This window comes from Schistocerca serialis, chromosome 1 (assembly GCF_023864345.2).
Source record: "Schistocerca serialis cubense isolate TAMUIC-IGC-003099 chromosome 1, iqSchSeri2.2, whole genome shotgun sequence".
NCBI classification, from domain to species: Eukaryota; Metazoa; Arthropoda; class Insecta; order Orthoptera; family Acrididae; genus Schistocerca; species Schistocerca serialis.
In genome coordinates, this window is record NC_064638.1 from 850,195,521 (window position 1) to 850,215,683 (window position 20,163).

The 20,163-nt window shown below is 46.5% G+C and overlaps 1 protein-coding gene across 3 annotated transcripts in view; it reads right to left on the minus strand.

The window, feature by feature from the left end:
- The window catches only part of LOC126485188 (proteasomal ubiquitin receptor ADRM1-B), a 110,882-nt gene that overhangs the window by 72,597 nt on the left and 18,122 nt on the right, over nt 1–20,163 (minus strand). For all 3 annotated transcript variants that reach the window (XM_050108858.1, XM_050108857.1, XM_050108859.1), the window contains exon 3: nt 5,836–5,938. In XM_050108858.1, the coding sequence (XP_049964815.1) occupies nt 5,836–5,938 (103 nt within the window). The remainder of the gene's footprint in view (nt 1–5,835; nt 5,939–20,163) is intronic.

The following is a 20,163-nucleotide window of genomic DNA, read 5'->3' on the forward strand; positions in this document are numbered from 1 at the left end:
CTCCAAAGTAAAGTTCTAGGGTTAATTAATATGCAACATAATGGATTGCAGGCAACAGCAACCATCATATTACTCACTATACACGTTCATGTGTACATTTAAATTAACCGATCCAATAAATGTTCTTTTGCCAGAATTTTTGTTGACGCTCTCACTGCTTAAGTTCCACTCCATGCTTCATCCAGCTCTGATGTACGGCACAGCCCACTGCATTCTGTTTGCACGACAGTTGTACTGAGGCCACTCTTTACTCCCCATATTCAGATTAATTGTAAAGATAGCCCTTAATTGTAAATATATCTTTCAACACTTAACACACAACCCTGTGAGGTATCATTCTGCTGAATCCAAGGGGTGCTGAGTGAAATGCAAACTCTAACCCGCAAAAGCTGGTGGGATAAAAACTCACGAATAAAAAATCTGTAGGTGGACGCAAAAGCCCCAGACATGGAGGGTATATAAAATGCAATGGCACCATGTTTTGTCAAATGCCTTATGTAGGTCAAAGACCACCATGACAAGATGCTGTTGGTAAGTAAAAGCCTGTCAAATTGCAGTTTCCAATCTGAGTAAATTGTCAATTGGAGATCTTCCTTCCCTGAAGCCACACTGATACGGGGGACACAAAGGCCCTGAGATTCGAGTACCCAACATAACCAAAACCTCTCCATCTTCTCAAACAGTTTACAAAGTACGTTCATTGGGCTAATCGGGAGGTAGCTTCTGAGACACTGGGTTCTTCCCACACTTAAGGATGGAGATAACTATATTGTCTCGCCACCGCGATGGAAAGGTATCCGTGTGCCAAATGCGGCTGAAGACTGAGTAGATGTTGCCCCTGTGTAACATCCAAGTGTTGGATCATCTGGTTGTGGGTGGAATATGGGCCTAAGGCCCCGTCAGCTGAAAATGTAAGAGCTTGCAAGAATTCCCATTCAGTTAAGCATTCACTATAGGGTTCAGCTTGGTGAGATTTGAAACAGAGGGGGTCTGATCAACTCTGCGTTTCTGGCAGAGAAAGGTAGCAGGATAGGAAAAGGATGCCGATGCTGTTGCAACGTGTTTCACAAGGTGTTCTGCAAGGGCCAATGGATCAGTAGATGATAAGAGTGCTTTGGAGGATAAGGCCCTGGACAGTTGACTGTCACCGGAAGCCCAGAAGGCTACGGAGCTTGGACCAAACCTGCAATGAAGAGGCATACGTCCCCAGGAAGGAAACATAGCGCTCTCACCATTCTGATTTACTCCATTTAATAAGGTGGTAAGCCTTAGTATGGCAATCCTGGACAGTGACTGCTATGTCCCTGGTCCACCACGGTACCGGTCGATGATGAGGGGGTCCTGGGGATAGGAGGTAGCAGTGCCAGCAGCGCGAAGAATAGTGGCAGATATGACCTGGACAACTGCTTCAATGCAATTCGAGAGAGAGGTGTCTAAGTGCACAGCAGATGTACATAAAGGCCAATTGGCCCTGCAGAATGTCCAACGTGGGGGCCTGGCTGACTGCTGGTGGCTGGGGGAATGATAGAATCACTGGAAAGTGGACACTGTCACCAAGTTCAATCTTGGGATGAACAATGTAGGGAAGCCATGAGAGCAGGGGAGGATACTGTGAGATTGATAACAGCAGAAGTGCCATGAGCAGCACTGAAGTGGGTAGGGGAACCATCATTGAGGAGAGACAAATCAAAGGGTGTAATAATTTGATCAAGTAGAAGAGCCCTACAACACAAGCAGCACTCCCCCCACAGGCGGTGGTATGTACTGAAGTCCCCAAGGAGATGATATGGGGATGAGAGTTGCTGTAAATAGTTCAACATACGGAAGTGACCTACCTGGAGGGCAGTAGACATTGCAAATGGTGATCACTGGGGTCATTCGCATTCTTGCCTCTCTTGCTTCCAGGTCACTACTAATCAGTTGCTAATGACATGGGTATGAACCAAAGTGCAGATCCCCTCCAGATGCTATCCCGGGAATGGCACAGTTCTGACAGAATGCCCAATAACCACGGAAAGATGGAGAGTGATCATCACGGAAGTGCATTTCTTGAAGATCAAGACAGAACGAAGAGTAGGTGGAAACAAGGCGTATTTCTGGCAGGTGACAATAATATACATTGCAATTCCACTGCATTATCCTGTGGTGAGAGTCCAGGCGAGACACACAGAAAGCAAGGGGAGGTCATGTTGCTCAGTCAGTGGTCGTCACCAATGAGGTTGGGGTGACATCCATAAAAATTGGGTCTGATCTGGGATGAGGAGGAGGGGAAGCCAGGGAAGCCTCATTTGACTTGTACTGCTGCTTCTTCTCCCTTGGAGGGAGAGAGGAGGCATTATCAGTAAGGGAATAAGTGGCAGTGATGTCGGATCAGACAGAGGGCAAGTGGCTTTGGGGCTCTTGGAATGTGGGTCTCTCATCCGACCCAAGGGTGCAAGTTTCCTGTCCTGAGAACACCGGGGAGAGGTGCTCTGAAAGGGAGCCCCATCCCTAGCAGGAGCCAGAGAAGAGGATGTCTTGCCTGGCCGAGGAGGAGGAGGAGGAGGAGGAGGAGGAGGAGTGATTCTTGGAGGAGAAGGGATGAGAGCTGCAAAAGGTGAGGAAAGGGAAGTGGGGTGCAGGATGGGGGTAAGGCAGAAAGGTAAGGAGGGAAGACTTAGCTGAGGCAAAGGTACAGGAGATATTTACAGGGTGAAGTCTGTCTATTTCTGGTCCTCAAAGTAGCCGAGACAGTCAACATTCTTTATTTCCTGAATTCTTTTTTCCTTCATGTACAATGGACACTCCAGTGACTGGGGAGAATGGAGACCACAGCAGTTTACCCAGTGAGGCTGTGGGGCACATGGGCTCCCCACATGAAGAGGGCGGCAAGTCACCACAGGTGGGAGCAGCATCGCATGGTGAGCACATGTGGCTAAACTTGAGGCAATGGGAACAACGCATGGGAGGTGAAATGTACAGTTTCACGTTGCATCGGTACCTTGACCTTCTCGGGCAGGGTATCCTCAAATGCGACAATGAAAGAGCCAGTGTCTACAAGACAGACCTTAGGGCTTTCTGGACATGTCAGACGAAATGAACACCACATTGTTCCAGATTGGCCCTAAGTTCATTATCAGATTACAGGAGAAGTTCCCTATGGAAAATTACACCCACTGTCATACTTGTGACTTATGTGAAGCAATAGTCACGGGGATGTCTTCTAAATGGTCGCATCCACAGAGGGAGGCTGACTGACTGGCAGAAGCTGTCTTTATAAGGTGAGAGCCAGAGCTTGTCTTGCTTAACAACTGAACTTCACCAAACTTTTCCTCAATATGTTCCACAAAGAAAATGAGTTCGGTGGTGGCAAAAGTTTCCCTGTTGGTCCTGAGACAGACTAGGAACCGTGGTAAGGGTTTCAACCCAAGTCGGAGGGCCTGGCTCTCTCCCCAGGTGGTAGCCAAGGCGGGTAGGGCCAGGAAGACAAACAGGAACAGAGAAGAACTATTTCTGGGAACAGACACGGCTGCAGAAGAGGGGCCAGAGAGTTGAAAACGTTTCATGTGCCAAACGTCCTCCCTGGTATCACCCACTACGAACATGGGCTCAGCTTGTGGGTGTCACTCAGCCACACCAATGGCCGCCTGGCAGGACAGTCTTTGCTGGGTGTTCCAATGCCCCAAAAAGAATGGGCAACCACTCCTAGGCTTGCACAAGGCGCTCACGGTGCAGGTACCAACAGTGTCATCCCTGTGGTGTCATGGGGCTCAACCAGATGAGTACATACAGCCCCACCACATGGACTGGATACCGAGCTGGTGACCTAGCAAGGAAGCCAAAGGACTATGGTGAGGAGGGAGAGGAAGGAGGGAAAAGTGAGAGGGAGAGGAGGAAGAGAGGAACCCACGCCAAAGGTGCTAGGGAGAGAGTTGTTCTCCATCTGGCTCACACTACAGATTTCAAATTTTGAGATGGAGGTCAAACCCTGGAGGAGGACCAAAAAAGAAACGCCAAAAAGGAGGAGGAAAAGCAACCAACCAAAACTGTAAGAGGAAGCAAAGTCACGAGGATAGCTGGGCTGACAGAGAACAACACCAAGAGAGGGGAAGGAAGGAGGTCAGGAAAGGAGAATGATGGGATAGGTAAAGTAGCCCAGAAAAGAACAAAGACCGCAATAGCTCGGGGACCTGTGCATGCCACACACACATACCCACAGAAGAGCTGTGGGCCCCCTGGGGAAAGAACAAACATGGCTAAGGGCTAGTTTAACAGCCATCAATTCAGCAGTGAAGACAGTGCAGTCATTTGGCAGAGAGTGGAGTTCACTGCACCGTGCGTGTAAAACCTGTTCGGCCGCCAACTGTTGAGCCATCTGTGAACACCACTTCTGAACCCAAATACGTTTGAAGGGAAGCCTAGAACAGGTGGCAAAAAGTTGTGGGGTGTATGGAATCTTTTGGATCAAAGGGGACTTCGAGGCAAATCCTCCCGCTGAGGGAGAAGGAGCTCCCTTGCAGGGAAATGGGCACGGTAGTTTGAATGCTCGGGGAAGCTACGAACATGAACAGCTTAATTCAGTAGCTGTTGTTGGCACCTGACCGGTAATGGAGGGACCCCAGTGTCAACTAGTAGTCTGTTCACAGGGCTAGTTCAGAAGGCTCTTGTCCTAAGTCAGACCCCACAATGATGAATGAGGTCCAGTATCTGCAATGCTGAGGGTGATGCTGAACAATAAGCAAGGCTCCCACATGCAAGGACCCCAAAGCAAGGCAGGACAGAATCAGGACTTTATAGAGCCGCAAAAGGGCAGAGTGGTCTGCACCCCAGCTAGTGTTACTGAGGCAGTGAAGTGTACCAAAGTGTTGTCAGCACTTCAGCTTAAGTTGGGGTAGATGGGGAAGACCCGTCAGGCAGGTGCCAAAATGTGATGTGTTTCAACTACAAGAAGTAACTGATCATGTAGCTAAACTTCTGGGTGGGGAAGGGCAGTACGACAATGGCAGAAGTGCATGACCCGAGTCTTGACAGATGGAAACCAAAAGCCAGGGGTGAGAGCCCATGACTGCGCCTTTTGTATGGCACCCTGTAGGCAATGCTCAGCAACACCCATACTATAGGAGAAATTTATAAAAGCAAAAATCATAAACATACAGAGAGGGCAATACCGAAGACCCCACAGCCGCCACAAGATCATCTATGGCAACCAGAAAGAGGAGGAATCTCAGTACAGAGCCCTGTGAGACCCCATTCTCTTGGATATGGAGGGTACTTGAGTGAAGCACCCACTTTAACCCAGAATGTAAGGTGCGACAGGAAGTTCTTGACAAGAAACTTGTGTGGACTCCAAAGACCCACTAATGCACAAATGTAGTGACGCCATTTCGTGCCATACGCCTTCTGTAAATCAAAAAAAGACAGTGATGAGGTGCTGAACATGTGCAAAAGCCTACCAGATGGTGGACTCCAGCTGAACCAAATTATTACAAGTGGAGCGACCTTTCTGAAACCCATCCTAAGATGCAGCCAAAAGACTGCAAGACTCAATGAGCCAACACAGCCACTTGCTCACTATGCGTTCGAGCAACTTACAGAGAAAATTGGTAAGGCTGATTGGGCAGTAACTGTGTCACCTCTTGGGGGTTTCTGGACACTGAGATGGGAACTCACCCTCGCTCTAGATCTGATTAAAGATGTCAAGGATGTGACACTGACAGTTCACTGAGAGATGCTTCAGCATTTGGTTGTGGATGCAGTCTAGGCCTGGGGCTGTATCAAGGCAATGGATTAGAGCACTGGAGACTCAACTAGCAAGATAACATTTATGGCAATATGTACAGCAACAGAATGCATTACCTGGTGTGCCTCCCCCACTTCTCTGAGAACCAGGAGTTGGTGGATTGTTCAGAACTTCATTAATACGACGGCAGTTTTCTTCATCTTTATCAGTCTTTGGTTCCTGTTTCATAAAAAGAATGTTTAAATAAGTCCTGTGTAGCATATGTCCACTACACTTACTGGATACATTTCAAAATTATATTATTAATCACCACAAATGATCTCCACATTTACTAAAATAACTTTAGCAGTCAAAAATTCATTGTTTTAAATTTTTTATTAACAGCATTTTAGTTCAAAGTTTTAAGTAGATTTTGTATCAATTTTTCAACAGAAAATATCTCTGCATTACAACCATTGTACACACGCACACTGGTTCTCACCATTTCAAAAAAATATACACTGCTTTTAACTTCTGCACAAATTCCTTTTATTCTGCATGGAGAGTTAACGCAACTCTTCTACGTGGTAAGTGATGTCGCGAGTCTGTTTTATGGTACCAGGAAGCAATGTCAATGTATCAACACGCAACCAAGATACTTTACTTGGTTCAAATGGCTCTGAGCACTATGGGACTTAACTTCTGAGGTCATCAATCCCCTAGAACTTAGAACTAATTAAACCTAACTAACCTAAGGACATGACACACATCCATGCCCGAGGCAGGATTCGAACCTGCAACCGTTGGTTGGTTGGTTGTTTGAGGGTAAAGGGACCAAACAGCAAGGTCATCAGTCCCTTGTTTCAAATAGACTCCATTCTGCTAACGGGACATCTCAGTATAGTCAGAAAAATAAAACAGAAAAAGGGGAAACGTAAAAGGGCAGTCACGTTGTCATTAGTAAAAACAAATTAAGGAAGTTGGCAAGAGAACGGACCCAACACTATGCTGAAGCAGCATAAGCAAGACCACCTGTGTCTTAAAAGGTACAACTGCTATAATGCAGAAAGTACGGATGGGAATAGAAAAACTAACCAAGCCTTAAAAAGAAGGGGTAAAAACAGAGTAAAAGGGAAAGAAAAGAAGATTCCGGTCAGGGAGGTGAATCGGGAATCTCTGAACACTGCCTACAGTGGGAGACACCCAAACACTCACCGCCCCGCCCCAACACCAGAGGGAGATTAAAAACTTTAAAACTGAGAATAAAAACCACTCTCCCGGAGGAAACCTAGAACCAGAGAGACCATCCGGGAATCGTCAGCCAACATCAAAGGTAAAGTGTGGGGGAGTCTGTACTTAGCACGCAGAACCAAAAGAAGGGGGCATTCAACCAAAATGTGGGCCACTGACTGGAAGGCTCCACAACCACATAGCGGGGGTGGCTCATCACGCAAAAGGAAAACATGGGTCAGCCTGGTATGGCCAATGCGGAGACGACACAGTGTGGTCGAGTCCTTGCGGGAGAGGCTAAAGGAAGAACGCCATGGGCCTGGATTCACCTTAATGGCACGAAGTTTATTAGACAGTGGAGTAGCCTCCCAAGAATTGGCCCATGACTGTGCAAAGTGGGATTTGATGTGAAGCCGTAAATCCGCTGCAGGAGGGGTTACAGAAAACGGGGGGTAAGTAACTGCTCCCCCAGCCAAACGATCAGCGAGCTCATTACCCGGGATACCCACATGGCCCGGGACCCATAGGAAATCAATGGAACAAGCAGCACGGTGAAGATCAGCGAGATGGTCATGGATGGCAGAGACCAAGGGATGGCGCGAAAAACACCGGTCAATAGCAACAAGGCCACTCAACGAGTCCGTACATAACAAAACGCGGTTGTGTTGGGATTGTTTAATAAAGGTAAGGGCCCGGGAAATTGCCATCAATTCCGCAGTAAACACCCCACATGAGGGTGGCAGTAGATGATTTTCCGTTCCAACAAAGGACGTGAAGGCATACCCAACATGATCAGCAGATTTAGAGCCATCAGTGTAAAAAACAACAGCATCCCGAAACTCCCATAAAATTTGGCGGAAAAAGGAACGGAACACCACCGGGGGGATGGAATCTTTCGGACCGCGGCGGAGATCCATCCGAATTCGAGGCCGAGGAACTAACCAAGGAGGGGTGGAGGGGAGGGAGCGAGGAAGACAGGACAAAGAAGGAAGCCGAAAATCACGGGTAAGAGACGCAAGGCGCAGCCCAACCGGTAAACCCGCCCGAGGGCGGGAGTCAGGCGGGCGACGTCCATGGTCTGGGAATAGGATAGAATAGGAAGGATGAGCGGGAGAAGAACGGATAGTAAGGGCATAAGACACCAGAAGCTGGGACCGCCGAACAGAAAGGGGGGGGATCCCAGCTTCAACCAAGAGACTATCAACAGGGCTCGTAGGGAATGCACCGGTGGCCAAACGGATACCACGATGGTGGACTGGATCCAGCACGTGCAGCGTGGAAGGAGCAGCTGAACCATAAACTTGACAACCATAGTCCAAACGTGACAGAACTAGAGCACGATAAAGACGGAGGAGGAGGGAACGGTCCGCACCCCAAGAGGAGTGGGCAAGGAAGCGAAGGACATTGAGTTTTCGGAAACATCCTACCTTCAGGAGTCTGATATGGGGCAGCCAAGTGAGCTTGTTGTCGAAAAGAAGACCTAGGAAACGAAACTGTGGAACCACAGGCAATCTTTGTGCAGCGAGATAGAGCTCTGGATCAGGGTGGACCGTAGTACGGCGACAGAAGTGGACCACCCGCGATTTTAAAGGAGAGAATTGAAACCCGTGTGAGAGGGTCCATGCAGAGGCACGCCGTATAGCCACCTGGAGCTGCCGTTCTGCAGATGGCATCGAGGAGGAACTAACCCAAATGCAGAAATCATCCACATACAGGGCAGGGGCGACCAAGGGACCGACAGAGGCCACAAGTCCATCGATAGCAATGAGGAAAAGAAGGACACTCAAGACAGAACCCTGTGGGATGCCCGTCTCCTGGGTCCGTGGAGAACTAAAAGCAGTACCAACTCGAACTCTGAATGACCGATGGATCAGGAACTGGCGGATAAAAATCGGGAGTGGGCCCCGAAGACCCCACTGATGAAGGGTTAGTAAGATGTGATGGCGCCAGGCCGTGTCATAGGCCTTGCGAAGGTCAAAAAACACTGCAACCAAATGGCGGCGCTGGGAAAAAGCCTGCCGAACTGCGGATTCCAAGCGAAGCAAATGATCGATTGGAGATCGTCCCTCTCGAAAGCCACACTGGTAAGGGGACAATAGATCCCGAGATTCGAGGACCCAAGTGAGCCGACGGGCTACCAGCCGTTCAAGTAACTTACAACCAACATTGGTCAAACTAATTGGCCGATAGCTGTCAACAGATAGGGGGTTCTGACCAGGCTTAAGGACAGGAACCACAATGCTATCCCTCCACTGAGAAGGGAAGTCACCCTGGAGCCAGATACGGTTAAACACCCGAAGAAGATGGTGCCGTTGTGGAGCACTGAGATGTTGAAGCAGCTGGTTATGAATGGAATCTGGGCCAGAGGCCGTATCATGAGAAGAAGATAGAGCAGAAAGAAATTCCCATTCAGTGAAAGGTTCGTTGTAAGATTCTGACTCACAAGTGGTGAAACATAAGGTGACAGCTTCAGCCTGCTGTTTTTGATGAAGGAAAGCAGCTGGATAGGAGGCCGACGCTGATGCCACTGCAAAATGGGTCGCAAGATGTTCTGCGAGAACTAATGGGTCCGTACAAATGCCATCTGGGAGGTGAAGGCCTGGGAGGGTGGACTGCCGATGGCAACCTTGGAGAGAGCGAAGTGTAGCCCATACCCGTGACAGAGGGACAGTGGAACCAAGGGAAGAAACGAATCGTTCCCAACATATCCGTTTGCTCTGTTTAATTAAATAACGGGCTTTAGCGCGAAGGCGCTTAAAGGTAGAAAGGCTGGCTACAGATGGGTGCCTCTTAAAGTGTTGCAAAGCTCGACGGCGATCACGGATGGCAATGGCAATGGCCGTACTCCACCACGGGACTTGCCGACGACGAAATTGTCCAGATGAGCGCGGGACAGCAAGGTTAGCAGCGCGAACAATCGCGGCAGACACGTCACGTAGGACGTCATCAATACAACCCAACAAAGAGGGAGAAAACTCGACCTGTGCAGTATATAGAGGCCAATCGGCGCGGTGGAAAGACCAACGAGGTAACCTGTCCATCGGGGAGCGGGAAGGGAGCGTGATAATCAACGGGAAATGGTCACTATCACAAAGGTCGTCGTGTGGCGACCAGTGTAATGAAGGGAGGAGAGAGGGAGAAGAAAGAGAAAGATCAATGGCAGAAAAGGTACCATGACCAGCACTGAAATGAGTAGGGGAGCCATCATTAAGAAGGCATAGGTCGTGGTCTGCAATAAATTGGTCTAAGAAGACCTCGTCTAGATGGAAAGGCACTGCCCCACAAAGGATGATGAGCATTAAAATCCCCAAGGAGGAGGAAGGGAGGAGGAAGTTGCTGAAGAAGGGTGGTTAAGGCAGCAGGTGTAAGAGTCCTGTCAGGAGGGAGATAAAGATTGCATACTGTCACTGCAGAGTCTAAGTGGACCCTAACAGCAACCGCTTCCAATGTAGTGTGGAGAGGAATCCACGTGCTAGCAATGTCTGTACGGACTAACGTACAAACGCCACCAGAAGCCCGCAAGGGTCCGACCCGATTTCGACAGAAAACACGGAACCCACGGAGGGTCGGTGAGTGAGCATCAGTAAAATGAGATTCCTGGAGAACCACACAAGCTGCTGAGTAGGACGAAAGAAGGGATTTCAATTCCGGAAGGTGACGATAGTAGCCATTACAATTCCACTGGAGAACCACAGAACGATGGTTTAAATGAGGGCTGAACACGCTAAATCCAGTCATACCGCCGGGTCCCCACCCGTCACCGACAAGGAGGGGGCGACATCCATAAACGACAGGTCAGAATCCGGTTGTGAAGCCGGGGAAGGGACCTCTGGTGACACCAGAGGCTCTTTGTCCCGGGACTTATGTTTCTTCTTCTTTTCAGGCTGAGATCGAGGAGGGCTGTGTGGCATAATGGAGCCAGCTGCAGCAAGATCAGGAACAGAAAGAGACCGGGCGACCGGGGGGCCGATAGACCGCGGCTCTCGCGGTCGCCGCGCTGCAGCAGACCTTTGACCTGGAAGGTGCCGGGAAGGGGCATCCCGGGAGAGGCGCCCTTGACCGGCAGACGCCGAAGGAGTGGGACACTTCTCCGGCTGGGGAGGGGGAGCAGCGCCCAGAGGAGAAGGTGTGGGAGCCGCAGGGGAGGGGGGAAGGAGAGGGGTCCGGGATGGGGGTAAGGAAGGGGGAGGAAGGGATGAAGATGTAACCAAGGCGTAACTAGATGTCATGGACACAGGGTGCAATCGTGCGTATTTCTTACGGGCCTCTGTGTAGCTTAAACGATCAAGAGACTTATACTCCTGTATCTTTTTTTCTTTCTTATAGACGGGGCAATCTGCTGAACGAGGAGAATGACTACCACGACAATTTACACATACAGGAGGGGGAACACAGGGACTCCCCTCATGGAGTGGACGTCCACAGTCACCACAGAGAGGGTCCTGGGTACAGCGAGAAGACATGTGGCCAAAACGCAAGCACTTAAAACACCGCATAGGAGGTGGGATGTACGGCTTCACATCACAGCGATAGACCATAATCTTAACTTTCTCAGGAAGGGTATCCCCTTCAAAGGCCAGGATAAAGGCACCAGTATCAATACGATTATCTTTAGGACCCTTCTGAACACGCCGAACAAAGTGAACACCCCGCCGTCCGAGATTGTCCCGAAGTTCCTCATCAGTTTGAAGGATGAGGTCTCTGTGAAAAATCACACCTTGTACCATATTTAGAGACTGGTGAGGGGTAATGGACACGGGAATTGTGCCAAGATGGGTACAGGCACGAAGGGCCGCAGATTGGGCGGCCGAAGCAGTTTTTATCAGTAACGAACCCGACCGCATCTTGCTCAGGGAGTCCACTTCGCCGAACTTGTCTTCAATGTGTTCCACAAAGAATAAAGGTTGGACACTGGTGAAAGTATCTCCATCAGTCCTGGTGCAAACTAGATAACGGGGGAAAGGTTTTGCCCCTAGACGACGCGCCTGACCCTCCTCCCAGGGGGTAGCCACGGAAGGGAAGGCCGAAGGGGCAAGAGAAGCAGCACTTGAGGAATCAGTACCACGCAGAGAGACGGCCGCAGAAGAGCGGCCAGAGTTTTGGACCCGTATGCGTTTCATCTGCATAGCGTCCGCCCTGATACCACCCACTCCGATCAGGGGCTCTCCTCACGGGCGCCACCCAGCCACAGCAAGGGCCGTCTGGCACGGCGGCCATTGCCGGGAGTTCCGATGCTCCAGGATGACGAGCAACCACTCCAAGGCATGCATGAGGAGGTCACAGCTCAGGTATCAGAAGTGTGATCCCTGTGTGTTCAGGGGGCTCAACCAAAAGGGTACATAGCGACCCCACCACACGGGCTGGCTACCGTGCTGGCTATGCACCCTAGCATCAGACAACGACGTAAAAGAAAAGGTGGAATGTACTATGAGGGCACACGTCGGAGACACTAGGTAAGGTGCTCTTCCCCAAATGGCTCACACTACGGAAGAGAAATTTTGGAATGGAGGTCAAACCCCAGAGGGGGACCAAGGAACGCCAAAAGGAGGAGATGATTACGCAAAAAAAGCCGGAGTGTAGAACCAACAGAACCAGGAGGATAGCGGGGGCCAACATAAGCAAGGACACCAATAGAGAGAGAGGAGAGGGCGAGGGGAAAGGGGTATGGAGGGGAAAGGAGGGGAAGGGAAAGGAAAGGAAATGCAGCCCGGGAGAGAAAGAAGGCTGCAATGGCTCGGGGCCCCGTGCTCGCCACGCACGTATCCACGAAAGAGTTGTGGACCCCCTGGGGGGACCTGCAACCGTAGCGGTCACGCGGTTCCAAACTGAAGCGCTCAGAACCGCACAGCCACACCGGCCGGCGATACTTTACTGATTATAGTTGTAAATACTGAGGTGAAGATAAGCATCTTAGGTGGCTCAAGCAAGGAAATCTGATGCTTTAATAGACCACCTGCCTGAGGAGCATTAATGGCACAGCAATTCAGAGCCAACTTTAAATGTACCACAGGTAAATTTCCTGTTAATGCTATTTTAAAATGAGAGGACTTTTGTTGACCAACTATACAATAGGAGAAATATGCAATTAAAACATATAGTTATAGAAGTGACCCATGAGGTTAATGTCTTAGATCAACTAGCAACTGACAGATTAACTCTGTAAATCAGTTAGCAGTGAGGAGCAAATTAGATACCATAAGACTGTTACATCAGTGGCTATAAGTGATAAAGGAAACATTAAGGAACATACGAAACTATGTGCGCCAGGAGAAATTACAAAGTATCTAAGCTATCAATATTAAATATTCATCTCAGAGGACCAAGATGTTGTGCACAAATGGAAAAAATTCAAAAGAATTGAACAATATGCCTTAGAAACGAATGTGGAAAACAGAAATAGTTCAATAGTTGTTTTAGCAAGTCACTGAAAAGCAAACAGAACTTCATGATTTAAGCCAAATCAAGATCCTTGCTGACAAACAAAGCTGAATAAAGTGAAAATGAGTGAAAGAACACTAACAGAAAATTTCAATTAATTCAAAAGCAAAATTCTGCCAACCAATCTGACCAAAAATCCTGATGTGTTTTGTTCTTACATGAAGTCAATAAATGGACCAATATCACCAATTCACTTGCGCAGTGAAACAGGTGGTAACAAGAGAGGAGTTAAATACTGAGACCAGACTGCTGAAATTGCTTAACTGTGAGTAATTGTCTTAAAGTTTCTACTTCCAATCATTGAAAAAGAAATGATAGACATTGGGAAGCAATCTCACACAATAGAAAATCAACTAATTCACTCAACAGTGAAAACATATCTGGATCTGACATGATAACTGTTTGATTCTAAACAGATCATGTGACAGAAGTTGCTCCCCTTCAGGCAGCAGGTTGTCATACCTAACTGAGGCAAGACAGAGCATCAAATGATGGGGGAAAAGGTGTAGACCATTTCCATTTTCAAGAAGCATTGATCACATGCAAGCATTTACAGGTCTAGCTCTTTGATTTCAGTCTGTTACAGAATTATGGGACCTATTTTATGATCATGTATATAAAAGATAAACTAAAAAAAATTCTGTGTCAGTCACTTTTTATTTTCTCCCATGAGGCATTCCATAGGCTTACAACCTTATCTTCATGCGGATTTTGGTTTTCTGCGTGTATCCAGTTGCCTGTTTTGAGTTTCAATTCACTCCAAATACGGTATAATCAACACATGTTAACATAATAGGGCACTAGGATTACAAATTTTAAACAATAATAAAGCTACTTATAGTATGTTCAAGCAGAAAGAACCTGACCCTTGTCATAAACACACATTTTCATCTCCACTTGTCACAAAAACATGACCTAACAAAATGAACAGTCCTGAGATTGTGTGAATGTAGAGATACAGTGTTTTTTTTTTTGTCGAACAGCATTCATTACTAGCTTACACTGCGAATCAAAGATACAGATAACATATGTGTAAGTGCATAATTATCTACAACCTTTTCACTCAAGATTATCATTATTGTAAACAAGAAAATGTGAAAAATAATAAAACTATAAACCTAATTTCAGCATATTTCTTTGTTTACTTTTTGGTTTTGTGATTTCGAAATTTTTAGTGATTTATGTCACTCAAAACTAGACAAAAGTAAACATTACTCTGCATTGAGTAGTATATTCGATAAGCTCCTACAGAATTTCAATGCCACTCTCTCAGCTTTGTCACTGAGTGTGTACTTCAAATGTTTTCTGTTGTGAATTCAGAGTTCTTCACAGAGGTTCAGTTAGTTGCCTTTGTTTACTCTGTAAAATATTATTAGATTTTTATCTATGTTGTCGAAGGCACGACTGTGTTGTTAACGTAAGTAGCCATGGCAGATTTATTGGGAGTGTTGCATCTAAATGCATTTGTATGTTCTTCACATCTAGATCAGAATCTTCACCCAGCCTGACACGAACTATACTGGGCATTCACTGCACTTTACCTAGCAAACACTCACGTCGGTAAATTTGTCTTTGTTGGATTTTTATCTTGGGTGCTGATGCAAGCTGTCATCAGGACACTGGTCAGCAAAGATATTGCAAGAAGATCAATAATAGGTGCTGAATCAAGCACGCCTATCAGGAGAGTGGCCAAAGACTCGCAAGCAACACCCTCTCGACCACCAGTATTTAGATCGCCAACATGGACCAGAGTGCCCAGTCAGTCACAAACAGTCAGTACATATGCAGACAGAGTTAGTATCAGTCACAGTCAGCTCAGTTACTAGCTCAGCCACTATTCTAATTGGCGTCTGTCAGTTCAAGTCACTGGCTACGAGAGTGTGGTGTTTATAGTGGGACTTTTACTTCACCAGCAGTGAGGCTAACATGGGTTATTATGGAAGAGCTTGTACCACAACAGCTTGCTTAAAGATAAGTAGTTTCCTGTTCTTATGAATAAAGAACCCTGTTAATACATGTGTGCCGCTGTGTTGTGGAAAGAGGATACTGGCCACCAAACAACATCCTCCCCTTGCTTCCCGTGGCACAAGACTCTACAGTGGCAACAAGATGATGCAAAACTGGCGACGAGGATAATTCAGTGCAGATCGCAGTTAATCAACTTGACTGACGATTTTGCTTGCTTCTCTTGTGTTTTAGCTTGCAGGGGGGATCATGTGGCTAATTTGTTGTTGTGTTCTTGCATATATTCCAGAAGAGGAGCTGTAGAACTAATCAAATTTCTCTTTTCAGAGGCTTCGTTTTCTTTTTTGCTATAACATAATAGTGTAAACCATGGGTACCCCACCCCCTCAATCCCCTGCCCCTGTACTGCCTCAGCTGCAGAAGCCCTATGTGATGCATCCAACACAAGCTTTTCAGGGTCAGAACCTACAAATTGCTGCCCTACTAATGACAGTACAACAATTACTGGCTGTACAACCTGTGTCGGCCACACAACCGATGAACAAATCAGGCCAACAAGTGCCACCGACCAGCATACCACCGTTCCGGCAATTTAACAACACCGAAGAGGAATGGCTCTAATACCTAACAGTTCCAAACACATTGTGAAGTTCATAGAGTGCAATGTACTGTAAAGCTGTAATACTTTCTTTCGATTGTGGGGTCCCCAGTGTTCGGTTAATATAAAAACTAGTCCCAACTGCGTCTCCCGGTGAACTTAGTTATGACCATGTAATCGCTGCATTAACTCAATTGTGACCACTCAATATTATGACCAGCAAGTCCAAGTAGCTGCAGTCAGATATCAGTTATTTCGCTTGCGGGAAAAGCCGGAACAGACGTACCGCCAGTGATACACAGAATTAACGAGCATGACTAGGAAGTGTAAATGTAAGTGTAGTTGTGACAACTTTTACAGTGATTTAATGATTAGGGATGCAAAATCATTCAATGTACCAGATAGTAGAATACAGAACAGATCCTAAAGAACTCCAGTAGGGAAGGGGCATGATGGGTAAGAACAATGACTAATGGAGGTTGAGGCCAAAGGGTTACAGGAATCTGGGATATATAGCAGGGAGAATTCCCACCTGTGCAGTTCAGAAAAGCTGGTGGGAAGCACCCAGATGCCACAGGCCGCAAAGCAGTCATTGAAATAAAAAACGTTGTGTTGGGCGGCGTGCTCAGCAACAAGGTCATCCAGCTGTTTCTAGGCCAGTTTATAGGTGGCCATTCATGTGGTCAGAAGCTTGCTGGTTGTCATGCCCACGTAGAATGCAGCACAGTGGCAACCGTTTACCTTTTAGATCACATAAATGGTTTCACACGTAGCCCTGCCTTTGGGGAGATAGGTAGGTGATGCTGGTGACCAGATTGATTAGGTGGTGGTGGGAGGATGCATAGAACAGGTCTTCCATACAGAAATATTGCAGTGATATGAGCCATGAGGCAAGGCACTGGGAACAGGGTTTGTGTAAGAATAGACGAAGATGTTGTGCTGGTTCGGTGGGCAGCGGACAGAATACCACTGTGGGACGGGTGGGAAGAATAGTGGGTAGGGCACAACAATAGGTAGACAAAATCCCGGTGGAGAGTGATTCAGTTGCTCCACTTCTGGATGGTACTGAGTATGAGAGGAATGTTCTTTCATGGCCAGACAGTAAGACTTTGGGAGGTAGTGAGCAGCTGAAGATAAGGCACGGAAGGTTTGTTTTTGTACAAGGTTGGGAGGGTAATTATGTCTGTGAAGGCCTCAGTGAGCCACTTGGTATATTTTGAGAGGGACCGCTCATCTCTACAGATGCGATGGCCACAGGTGGCTCGTCTATATGGATACCAAGGGCCTCACTGAGGCCATCACAGACCGTAATTACCTTCCCAACTCTTAACAAAAACAGATCTCTCATGCCTTATCTCTCCAGTCACCCACCACCTCAAGTCCCACCATCTGGTCACAAAGGAGCATTCCCCTCATGACTAAGTAACAACCAGGAGAGGAGCAACTGAATCACATTCTCCACCAGGGTTTTGACTACCTTTTGTTGTGTCCTGGAATGAAGATGGCCTACCCACTATCCTTCCCCCCCTCCCACAGTCACCTACCAAACCTACACAGCATCCTTGTCCATTCCTACACAACCCCTGCACCCAGTCCCTTGCCTCATGGCCCATATCACTGTAATAGACCTAGACAGAAGACCAGTTCCATATATCCTTAAATTCCAAGCACTGTGCTGAATTCTATGTGGGCATAACAACCAGGAAGCTGTCTGTCAGCACGAATGTCCACCAACAAACTGTGGCCAACAATAGCTGGACCACTCCATTGCTGAGCATGCTGCCCATCACTATGTTCTTCATTTCAGTGACTGCTTCACAGCCTACGCTATCCACATCCGTCCAACCAACACCAGCTTTTCTGAGATACACAGGTGGGAACTTTCCATCACATATCTCCTGTGTTTCCGTAAACCTCCTGGTCTCAATCTTTGTTAGTCATTGTCCTTACCCATACTGCCCCTTCCCTGTTCCCATTCCAGCACTACAAAGTCCTCTATTCCACCAAGGTACCCACAGTATTTTTACTACTCTCCTTTTCCACTAACCCCCACCCCCACCCCACCATGTGTCTAACGTCCCAGCTGTACCTAGTTGCCAGCTGCCCTGCCCTCTCTCCACCTCATCCCTGTACGTTCCTACAAGCAGTGATTTACCATCCTCCACCCCTACTCTGCTATTCCTCTCCCTCCCCACCCAAGCCGCCTCCTCACCTTCACCACCCAGTTGCCTCTCCCATCATGCACTGCTGTTCACAGTCTGGCTTCAGCTGCCCGAGACTGTGGTTTTGTGTGTGTGTGTGTGTGTGTGTGTGTGTGTGTGTGTGTGTGTGTGTGTGGTGAGAGAGAGAGAGAGAGAGAGAGAGAGAGAGAGAGAGAGAGAGAGAGTAGTTGTTCTGATGAAGGCCTGTTTGGCCGAAAGCTTTGTCTGACAGCCTTCTTGTTGTGCCTAGCTGTGACCCGTCATCTCCGCTACATAGTAAGCAGTAATGATAAATGACAATATAATCATAATAAAATGTGTTTTACGTTCCCAGATTTTAATTTCTCCTGTTGGTCCTGCCGTAAGCCCAAATCTCTCAATTGTTTTACTGCCTTCAAAAATTTCGTAAGTATAACATTTCTCACAATCTGCACCTTTGAACCATTACCACAAGCTTCAACAAAGATTTTCAAATTTATCTATGTGGAAACTACATTGTGTTTCCAGCCACACACAACCTGTAGGGTAATACACAACAAAACTGTACAGTTTGTTCCAGATTCTAAATTGTTTTGAATTCTATGAGATATATACATAGCATTTTTAGAGGCACTTTCAAAATATTTCTGCAATCTTTCATCCACTGACTCTACTCTTAATCGCAATATACCATAAAAAACAGAATTTGCTTTGTTTTTCCTCTTAAAGGCAAGCTACATAATCCAAAAAAACAACCAATTTCAATCTAGCATCATTAATTTCACAATATTCTCAATGATGTTTCAAATTCATGTCCAGCCATTCGAATTTTAAGTTTTCCGTGATTTACCTAACTCATTCCAGTCAAATACTGGGACGGTTCCTTTAAAAGAGCATGACCAATTTCATAACTCATCCTCGAATTACTCTGAACACATGCTCGATTTCTGATGACCTCAATTTCAGCGGTACGTTAAACCCTAAGCTTCCTTCTTTATTTTTCTCAATAATTAGTTATTCTACTCAGTTTTGTGTGTCGTAAGATCAACAAAATTGCTTGACTTGTCAACTGCACCTTTATGCCATTCAGAATTCACATGCATTGTTGGAGATCTGTGAAATTTTTTGAAATTCGTGAATGGACTGCTTATGAATAAACCATTATGACTGCCATGTGTTATACATGGCAAGAAAAGTGCACACAACTTATGATGCTCACCTTTCACTACTTTAGAATAAACCAATAATGGATATGATGACAGCCAGTCCAACTGAAATGTTCTCTTTATACTATCTGTTATTCTTGAAATTATAATTTTGTCAGTTTGCCATGGATTCAATAAAATTTTATACTTTTTTAAACTGTCAATCTCCTTTTTTCCAATGTAATTTCTGACATCCAAAATACTAACCAAGATACTAGCATCCTTTCCACCCAAGTCGACACAGATTATGGCTAGATCCTTTTTTAAGCCATCGGAACAATGAATGGGATTTTTAATTGATATATTTTAATTTTACTCACTCTTTTTGTCATATTTCATCATAGGTAGTGATTTTTTGATTCACACCCTTTCATTTTTGGTTTTCATTCATTTAAAAGGTACAAAATACTTACAAATATCAGTCATATTTCAACACTTCAATACGATTTCTCACAATACACAACATTCTAAATAAATCACATTCATGCATCATTTTTCACTTACAGCTCATCGTTGACTACAGAAAAACAGAGTTAACTTCATTCACTGCCAACAACTGAATTTTGTGACAGCATATTAGAGACATTCATGCTGAAATGTGGTGCTTATTTGCAGTACTGATTATGAAATTTAATTAAATGAACCCTGCTGTACAACAATTACTCATCAATTACTCATCAAGTGCCACACACTGGTAGATTGCATAGGTTGGCAGTATTGCCAATTATGATGACTTCCTACTTCTACATATGGGTACGATAAGTGGCGACATAGCACAAATGGACACCCATTCAGTAAATAAAAATTAGCAGCTGACAGTTCTTAACTATTATTTCCATTTTGAAGAAG